We start from the raw sequence: 10,472 nt of genomic DNA on the forward strand, positions 1-10,472 counted from the left end.
AAAGCGAAGAGACGAAGGAGAAGTATGGGAAGGAGGATCAGAGGGAGACGAGAAAGAAGACACAGGAGACATGACAGACTGGGAAGAAGGGAAACCCCAGACAGAGAAGTAGGAGGAGGACCCTCCTGGGCAGAATGCAAAGGAACAGAAGAGGCGGCAGTGGGTGTGTCTGGGTCTCAGGTCCAGAAACGGTTGTGAGACTGAAGTAGGCAGGAAGGACGAGGAGAGGAAGAGCGCAACACGCGAGCATAAGGGGGGGGGGGGAGACGGCGAACTTGGCGCCTCGCCTCAGGAAAAGACAAACATTCCCAGTGCTTCGAGTTGAGGACGGCTGCCTCAAGCTTGTAATGTATGCACGCGCAGAAGGTAGGGTGGGGCCCCACCGCAATTAAGGCAGCGAGCCTGGGAAGAAGTGCACTCCGACTTAGAGTGACCCTCGTCCCCACACATAGGACAGAGAGAGAGAGAGAGTACTGGAGCAGCAGAGGGCTCCATGCCCAAACCATCAGCACTAATTACAGAGCCGAGGAGAGGGAATGTACTCCTGGACGGAGCACCTGGCACCAGAAAGAATGACAGAGGGCGGAAGGGTCCTACCATCAAAGGTAATCTTCACAACTCGAAGGGGTTGACGGCGACGACCACGAGGGGGACGAGTAAATATGTCCACCTGGAGGTCACAATGGCCATGGGCTTCGAGGATATGCCGAATATCTTCATGGCAGTCCTGCAGAGTCCAAACACTGGTCGCAACATGGGGCGGGAGGAGAATAGTGCCAACACTGGCATTCAACCAAGGGTTCTTAGAGACCCGAACAGGGGTCTCGCCAAGGCAGCCAAGTGGGAGGCTGCATTCTGAGGAGCAGCAGCAACGACACACGTACCGAGACGGGAGGGGTTGAAGGTAACAGAGGTGTCTACTGAATCGACAAGGTGCCTATGGAGGGAGAAATCATCAGGAGGCGAAGAATCAAGAGGGAGGAGATCAAAGTATTTGGCCCACGAAGCGGGACCAAACAAGACTTGAAACTCATCAGTACGGGAAGGAATCAGCGAAGGCTGTGGCGAGGACGGCGTTGAGAACTCCCAGAGAGAGGGGTTAAAAGGCGCAGTAGTCACTACTAGAGACTGACCCGTGCCAAGGGACGAGGTGGTCACCACTAGGGGCTTGAGGCTCGTCAAAACCACAGAGAAGGGAGGGGAGCCGAGGCGAGTAGTCAGGAGTGTCAGAGGAGGAGCAAGGTCGGGGCCCAATGCAGCTGGGGGCTACAGAGCCTGGTCTTCCAACACAGTCCAACTCAGAGGCTTGGTCGCCCACCCCACGAGCCTGAGAAGGTAGAAGAGTTAATGAATTAGACATAAGGACGAGACGAAAAACATTCATTCAAGAATGTACCCCCATACCCACCATGGAGCCACAATTAGAGGCAGGACACCCAACAAGAAGCTATCACGATCATGCCGGGGCCCCCTAGGGGTGCGTTGTGAGTATACGTCCCACAAACGCTACCTTAAGAACAGTCAGTCCATCGAGATTGGGTTCAGTGAAGAAAGGAGGATTGACAATAAAAGGTTTCCCTCGCTCTCGGCGTTGGGTACTACAGTTCTACTGGCGCAAGAGTATGTCTCCCCCAAGCACCCGAGCGTCAAAATAGAAAAAGTCCAGAAGAATAACCAAAACAAGCAAAAGGTCGGCAGGAAATGACAAGCAGATAGGAGAAGGGGGAGAAAACGAAACATAAGGAAAAGGAAAAGTTATCCGGCACAATTGGAGAAGATAGCAGCAGGAGCATAAGGCCACAAAAGGACAGAGGACTGTACCATGGAGCATCACACTCCGGCAGCCAACCACCAAGCCCCCTCACAGCGTCAACGGGTATACCCCCTCCCGGTAAGCACTGACAAGTACCTCTTAACTACTTCCTTTGCAACTAGGCCAATCCTAAGTTTTTTTTATATTCATGTTTCTTGTCGATTGCTTTGAGTATGCCATTAATGAGTCAGGGATTATTTAACCTTTTCTCAATTACTTGCTTGGTGAGAAGAGGACAGTAAGTATTGTAAAGTCTTAGAATTTTGGAAAGGAAGAAGCTAGTTAACGAATTTATATCCTGTGCATTATTAAATTCAGATCCCAATTTAGATTGTTGAGGGGCATTTGTGAGATTGCCTACTGCTGCTTCACTGTGTAACCTAAAGGTAATTGTCTTGTTAGCTGATGGTGATTTTAAACGTTGCTGTATCTATGCTAGATTATAGAAATATTTCTTATTAGTAATTTTGAGTTCTTCTACATTGGCAGCTTCTTTAGTTCTTGCTTGGTCTATGAGGAGCATCTAACTTTCATAAATAAACATAATAATCATTTTTTTTAGATATTTACATTTCATAGTGAAAGATATGTCTCAAACAAAATATAACAGTTACCTCTGAAGGACATCCATCTGACACGAAGATAGCACAATATTTTTATAATTAAAAATCAGTTTCAAAATTGTATATTTTATTAAAATTAAGATACTGTACTAATGCCTCATTATCATTCAGCATTCTCTCAATCATCTCCCCACACTCTAAAGTATTTAGCTAACCACCTGAATGAATTGACTTGTGCCTCTTCATATTTCCAAGGCAATTGAATCTCTTCCCACACTCTAGACATTAATGAAGTTTGTCACGTGAATGCACAAGCATGTGAGTCTTCATATTTCCAAGTTGTTTGAATCTCTTCCCACACTCTGGACACTCGAAAGGTTTGTCACCTGAATGCACTAACATGTGCTGTTTTACAGTGCTACGGTCTTTAAATTTTTTGCCACATTCAGCACATTTAAAAGGTCTTTCGTCCACATGCACTAACATGTGAGTCTTCATAGTTTTAAGATGTCTGAATCTCTTCCCACATTCCAGACACTTATGAGGTTTGTCACCTGAATGCACTAACATGTGCTGTTTTACAGTTCTTCGGTCTTTAAATTGTTTGCCACACTCAGAACATTCAAAAGGTCTTTCATCCACATGCACTAACATGTGAGCCTTCACAGTTCCATGATGACTGAATCTCTTCCCACACTCTGGACACTTGTGAGGTTTATCTCCTGAATGCCCTAACATGTGAGTCTTCATACTTCCAAGACGACTGAATCTCTTCCCACACTCTAGACACTTATGAGGTTTGTCACCTGAATGCACTAACATGTGAGTCTTCATACTTCCAAGTTGATTGAATCTCTTCCCACACTCGGGACACTCGAAAGGTTTGTCACCTGAATGCACTAACATATGAGTCTTCATATTTCCAAGCTGACTGAATCTCTTCCCACACTCCTGACACTTATGAGGTTTATCACCTGAATGCACTAACATATGCTGTTTTACAGTTCTACGGTCTTTAAATTTTTTGCCACACTCAGCACATTTAAAAGGTCTTTCGTCCACATGCACTAACATGTGAGTCTTCATAGTTTGAAGATGTCTGAATCTCTTCCCACATTCCAGACACTTATGAGGTTTGTCACCTGAATGCACTAACATGTGCTGTTTTACAGTTCTTCGGTCTTTAAATTGTTTGCCACACTCAGAACATTCAAAAGGTCTTTCATCCACATGCACTAACATGTGAGCCTTCACATTTCCATGATGACTGAATCTCTTCCCACACTCTGGACACTTGTGAGTTTTATCTCCTGAATGCCCTAACATGTGAGTCTTCATTCTTCCAAGATGACTGAATCTCTTCCCACACTCTAGACACTTATGAGGTTTGTCACCTGAATGCACTAACATGTGAGCCTTCATACTTCCAAGTTGATTGAATCTCTTCCCACACTCGGGACACTCGAAAGGTTTGTCACCTGAATGCACTAACATATGAGTCTTCATATTTCCAAGCTGACTGAATCTCTTCCCACACTCCTGACACTTATGAGGTTTGTCACCTGAATGCACTAACATGTGAGTCTTCAAACTTCCAAGTAGACCGAATCTCTTCCCACACTCTGGGCACTGGTGAGTTTTCATCTTGTTTAAGAAAGGTGCAGTTTGTGTGAAGGTTTTCTCCACCGGATGACTGCACGAGTTGTGATATTGGGAGACGAGTCACGGTGGAGCCTTAATGTTGACGGTTAGACAAGTCTTGAGTGTTGTGTCTTAGAGTTAAACTTCATGTGAGCACTTGGCAGTCAATGGCGGTGTTTCTTCTTTAAGATAGCTACACTTTGTGTGAAGGTTTTATGCTCATGTCTGGACGTGTCTTTTTCTTCGTGATAGTAGGTGCAGTTTGCCTAAACTGTTTGTCCTGCCGATGACAGCACCAGTACAGATGTTGGGAGACACGTTTATGTTGAGGATGATAAAAGTGTCAAAAGTGCTTGTTGCGTTGTGCTGTAGATAAAGGAGCGGCGACTAAAACCGAAGTGGGATACAAGACACTCTGTACATTGACAACATCACACACTAATGAGTCGACTGCTAGCGGCCGTGGAGTGAGGACGTTTACCGACCCTCCGTGGCTGTTGGAGTTGTTTGCCGTTTGGTCTCCAGGTGGTGAGGGCGTCACTGCCCGGGAACTGGTCAAGTCGTCTACTGCAATTTCGGATACCGGGCTAGAAACAACTTCGTTCACTGAGAAGTTTATACATACAAATCATTCAATTCGTATATGCGCTGGTTTGTGTTCGCTGTTGTTCTCGTCTGAATAAATACATGACACTTGTTCATATAATTAGCGCTTCCATTATTAGAATAACATTATTAGAATTATTTTCCATTATTAGAATAACAAGGTGCAAACCATACCCCCTTACCGTTGAAATCTATTTATTTATATACAAGAAGGTACATTGGGTTGCGAGAGTACATAACATATATTAAGAGGTACATTAATTGTAGCAAGATTTGAGATTAAAGGATTTAAGACTAACACGTTTAGAAACAAGGCGCCCCCGAAGGAGGCTAATTTATTATGCACCCCATACTCAGTGAATAATGGCTACTTTTACATTATCATTTACAACTAACTTAAGTAAAATAACAACCAGTAAACAGACTGCTTTTTTCTAATTCTAGTTCAAGAACTTCCTGGGACAAAACGTGAACATTCCTTAAGGAACTGCGAGGTGCTTATCTGTTTTTCCTCGTAACGGTCCCAAAGTTTCCACAAATGTTCCTGTTTCTCTTTATTGCCCTTGCGGCGACTGGACTTGAGCTTTAGCTCAGAAACCAGTTGGTATTGCAAGGTTACAAGGGACGCCTCACGGTACAGTAAGGGGATTAAAAAATATAAAGCCAAGTTATCCCCCAGATGCTGCTGAAATTAAGGGATTTGCTTTGCAGCGCTCCTTGGCAGCTACAGTAACCTTGGTCTTTGCTAGAGCACCTGGATCACCCAAATGATTGTGACAATTGGCTCCTTGCTTGAAATCCTTTCCATGTTGGATGACTGTGGCAAAGCAACGGTTGCTCTTCTGTCGAATACTGCACCACCAGTAAGTCGCGAAATCCGTTTCCTTGCATATAGTATATGTATATCCGTGACTATTATGTAGTCTTGGTTTCCCACGCCTCGTGCTTGTTGAAATTATCTCCCAGGTAAGAGGGGCGTCTTGTGACAGAGTTGATGGTATTAATTCGTCTCGGATAGTCGTGTCCTGGACAACAGCGACATGCTTTATCGGAAGGTCTACCATGAAGTTCGTACTTACTTGTTACTTCTTCTGCTAAATTTATCTCTGGACGTGTTGTCATCTTCATACAATGTAAGTGTAGAGCAATCAGGACAGCACCAGAGGAAATTTGTTTCCTCTAATTTTGATTCACGTAAACGATAGTATTTTTCACTAGAAACTCCAATACCACATTGTCTATACCTCCATTGTTGGCATATTGCACACAGCATTGCATGATCTGACGATCTCACCTCCTTGCGACATCCATAACATACACGTTGTTCGTGAATGTTGCCTTCCACATTTCCGTCTTTCACTTTATCTTCGTCTTCCACTTCAGCAATGTAAAGTACACATTCATCGTGCACAGCGTATGCCATTTTTCAATATTGTTGCACAAAACGTCACAAGAAACTAGGAAAGTTTGTTACAAAACTCTGGGAAACTTGTAATGCGTGACAAGCAAGAGCAGTAGTATGTCTATACCGCCCAGGTCGACCAACAACTGAACCATGTGAGGTCAGCAGACACTGACCAGCAGCAGGTCCAACAACTCTATCTGATTGTAAGGTGTGAAATAATACTATAGTGTATTTTTCAATCGCCCTGCCAATTATTTGATTTAATCACAAAACTTATATAAATAAAATAAATAAATATGTTTATTCAGGTAAGGCACATACATACAAGTGATGTTACATTAATGGATTGATATATAGATAGAGCTAGTACATACAATGCCTAAAGCCACTATTACGCAATGCGTTTCGGGCTAGAAAAACATTAATATCTAGAACTTAATACTAATTGAGCATAAAGAATAAAAAGTGTTGAGAACAAATACAAATAAAGATAAAAAAAAAGGGGGAACATGACTGAAAAAGCAGCACAAATACAATAGGTTGACAAACAGTGTTGATTAAAAAAAAAATAACAGACATGGGTTGACAATAGAGGAGTGAGGTAGGTTACAGGGAATTTATTAGGTAGTGTTTAGTTTTTATCTTAAACTGGTTGAGAGAGGTACAGTCTTTAACATGGTTGGGAAGGTCATTCCACATTCTGGGTCCCTTGATTTGTAGAGCATTTCTAGTTTGATTAAGTCGTACTCTAGGAATATCAAAACCGTATTTATTTCTAGTGTGGTGCTCATGGGTTCTGTTACAACCTTCAATGAAGCTTTTGAGGTCAGGATTGGCATTACAGTTCAGCGTTTTATATATGTACAATACACAAGAGAGAATGTGCAGTGACTTAATATCTAACATATTCAGAGATTTGAGTAAGGGTACCGAGTGATGTCTGGGGCCAGAGTTGGATATTGTCCTAATAGCAGCTTTGTGTTGGGTAATGAGAGGACGTAAATGATTTTGGGTAGTAGAACCCCAAGCACAAATACCATAGTTGAGGTATGGATAGATGAGGGAGTAATAGAGAGTAACCAGGGCAGGGCGGGGTACATAATATCTGATCTTAGAAAGAATGCCAACAGTTTTTGAAACTTTTTTTGATATGTTTAGAATGTGTCCCTGGAAATTCAGCTTGTGGTCGATGAGAACGCCAAGGAATTTGCCATCTAATTTGTTACAAATTTGAGTATTGTTTATTTTGAGATTTATCTGATTAGAGGATTTATTGCCAAACAGAATATAAAACGTTTTGTCAATGTTAAGGGTGAGTTTGTTGGCAGTTAGCCAAAGATGGACTTTCTCTACCTCAGTATTTACTGTGGCATTTAGAGCAAGGGGGTCAGGACTGGAGTAAATGAAGGTTGTGTCGTCAGCAAATAGAATTGGTTTGAGGTGTTGGGAGGCATTTGGAAGGTCATTAATGTAGATGAGAAAGAGGAGAGGGCCAAGTATGCTGCCCTGAGGAACACCAGTGTTGATGGGTAGGGTGGGAGAAATTGTATTATTCACAGAAACATACTGGAGCCTGTCAGTAAGATAAGATTTGAGGTATTGTAGGGAGTGTCCTCTGACTCCATAATGACGTAATTTAAGAAGAAGGTTTTGGTGGTTGACAGTGTCAAAAGCCTTACGCAGGTCCACAAATAACCCAACAGGAAACTCCTTTTTATCAAGAGCTGCGTGAATTAAGTTAATCATTCTAATAAGTGCATCGTTAGTGCTTTTTTTGGGTCTGAAGCCATATTGACAAGAGCTAAGTATATTGTGTTTGGCTAGAAAAGAGTAAAGCTGCTTGTAGATTAGTTTTTCGAATATTTTTGACAAGTTAGGCAGGATTGATATAGGTCTGTAGTTGTTAACATCTGTGAGATCACCACATTTGTGGACAGGGGTTACTCTTGCTTTTTTTTAGAATGTCAGGAAAGGTTTGGAGTTCAAGTGACTTGTTGAAGAGCAATGCAATAGCAGGGGCTAAAGATCTGGAGGCTTTTTTGTAAATTAAAGTTGGTATCTCCTCGAGGGCACTAGACTTGGTTTTAAGGGAAAGGATTATCTCATTGACATCAGTGGAACTAGTAGGCTTTAGGTACAGAGACTGTGGATAGTTACCTGTAAGATGGTCCTTAACATCAGTACAGGAAGATGGAATATCATTTGCAAGGGATGACCCAATGGAAGAGAAGAACCTATTGAACTCAATAGCAGAATCAGAGGCTGAAAGCTGACCAACGTTATTGGAAAGGAGTGTTGGTTTGTTATTTAAAATCTTCTTTGATCCCAATATTTGTGAAATTGTGCTCCAAGTTTTTTTAATGTTGCTCTTTATTTGGGTAAATTTATCTTCATAGTATTTAGTTTTGGCTCGTCTAATTATTTTAGATAGCAATAACGAGTAACTCTTTGAGAATTCTTTGGAGACTGTTCTTAGCCTGTTCCTAGGTCATGTTTTTTATTAATAGATTTAAGTATTCCCTTTGTAAGCCAGGGATTGTTAAGCCTTTTGCTTGTGACTTGTTTTGTAAGCATAGGACAGTGGGTGTTATAAAGGCTAAGAGTTGTTTGTAGAAAAGATTGCACTGCTAGGTTGATGTCCCCTATGTTACCTAACTCGGACTCCCAGTTGACATTATCAGCAGCAGTTATAAAATTGTTTATAGCAGTTTCATTGTGCAGCCTAAAGCTTAATTCCCTTGTCTCTAGAGGTGGTTTGCTAATGTTAGTTAAGAGAAATGTGGGGTAATGGTCTGTAGTGCTATCGGTGATTATACCTGAAGTAAGCGGAGAGGTTATGTTGGTCCAGATGTGATCTAGAGTCGTAGCAGTACTATCAGTGATTCTAGTTGGTCTAGTGATTAAGGGTATGAGGAAGCAGGAATTCATACAGTTGAGGAAGCTAACAGCAGTAGGGTGTTCAGGCTCGCAGAGGTCAATATTAAAGTCCCCTGCGATAATTAGATGGTTTTTGTTCAGTCTGTTATCTAGTATTAGATTTCTAAGGTTTGAGTTGAATTCAGACACATCAGTGTTAGGAATTCTATAGACTGCACCCACAGACAGGACAGACTCGGCACCCTTGACTCTGAAACTGGCGAAGATATACTCCCCACAGCAGTCTCTAGTTCTAATTATTTTTAAGCATGTTAGTTCTTGGTGGTAGTAAAGAGCAGTACCACCACCTCTCTGCATTTGACGACAGTTGTGAATTGCCGAGTAGTTAGGCATGTTAAAGAGTTGAGTAGTATCCTCTTTCAACCACGTTTCAGTGAGTATAATAAAAGAGAATTTGTTGTCAATAGTTTCAATCAAGGCACTAACATCATCGAAGTGTTTACCTAGGGATCTAACGTTCAAGTTAGATCCCTATATATAATATATATAATCGATATATATATCCCTATATAGATATATAGATCCCTATAGATATATAGATCCCTATATATAATATATATATTAGATCAAATATATATAATGTAGGTGTATATTAGTTAGTCTTCATACATTAAAAACTTTCTAAGCAAATTGTCAGGTCGCTACATTAAATGCTACCAATTCTCTTGGTAGCATTTTTATGAGGTCTCTCTCTCTCTCCCTCTCCCTCTCTCCCTCTCCCTCTCTCTCTCTCTCTCTCTCTCTCTCTCTCTCTCTCTCTCTCTCTCTCTCTCTCTCTCTCTCTCTCTCTCTCTCTCTCTCCTCTCTCTCTCTCTCTCTCTCTCTCTCTCTCTCTCTCTCTCTCTCTCTCTCTCTCTCTCTCTCTCTCTCTCTCTCTCTCTCTCTCTCTCTCTCTCTCTCTCTCTCTCTCTCTCTCTCTCTCTCTCTCTCTCTCTCTCTCTCTCTCTCTCTCTCTCTCTCTCTCTCTCTCTCTCTCCCTCTCTCTCTCTCTCTCTCTCTCTCTCTCTCTCTCTCTCTCTCTCTCTCTCTCTCTCTCTCTCTCTCTCTCTCTCTCTCTCTCTCTCTCCCTCTCTCTCTCTCTCTCTCTCCCTCTCTCTCTCTCTCTCTCTCTCTCTCTCTCTCCCTCTCTCTCTCTCTCTCTCTCTCTCTCTCTCTCTCTCTCTCTCTCTCTCTCTCTCTCTCTCTCTCTCTCTCTCTCTCTCTCTCTCTCTCTCTCTCTCCCTCTCTCTCTCTCTCTCTCTCTCTCTCTCTCTCCCTCTCTCTCTCTCTCTCTCTCTCTCTCTCTCTCTCTCTCTCTCTCCCTCTCTCTCTCTCTCTCTCTCTCTCCCTCTCTCTCTCTCTCCCTTTACATACATACATACATACATACATACATACATACATACATTTGTTTAAGGGGGACACAGGGCGAAGCTGAGTACCCAAATGAGCCACGGAGAGATTATAGAAAGAACTTTTTCAGTGTCACAGTAGTTAATAAATGGTATGCATTAGGCAGTAATGTGGT

General features: G+C 42.4%; 1 protein-coding gene across 1 annotated transcript; it reads right to left on the reverse strand.

Annotated features, from left to right (window-relative positions):
* Nucleotides 1–2,661: 2,661 nt before the first annotated feature.
* LOC138364331 (zinc finger protein 724-like) lies at nt 2,662–3,882 on the reverse strand. Its single transcript, XM_069323935.1, has one exon. It carries the CDS (start codon nt 3,880–3,882, stop codon nt 2,662–2,664), a length of 1,221 nt encoding a protein of 406 aa, XP_069180036.1.
* Between the last annotated feature and the right edge of the window lie 6,590 nt (nt 3,883–10,472).

This window comes from Procambarus clarkii, chromosome 13 (assembly GCF_040958095.1).
Source record: "Procambarus clarkii isolate CNS0578487 chromosome 13, FALCON_Pclarkii_2.0, whole genome shotgun sequence".
NCBI lineage: Eukaryota > Metazoa > Arthropoda > Malacostraca > Decapoda > Cambaridae > Procambarus > Procambarus clarkii.

Excerpts from the sequence above, each read along its gene's own strand:
- LOC138364331 (XM_069323935.1), bottom strand. The coding sequence starts at position 3,882 with ATGAAGACTCATATGTTAGTGCATTCAGGTGACAAACCTTTCGAGTGT.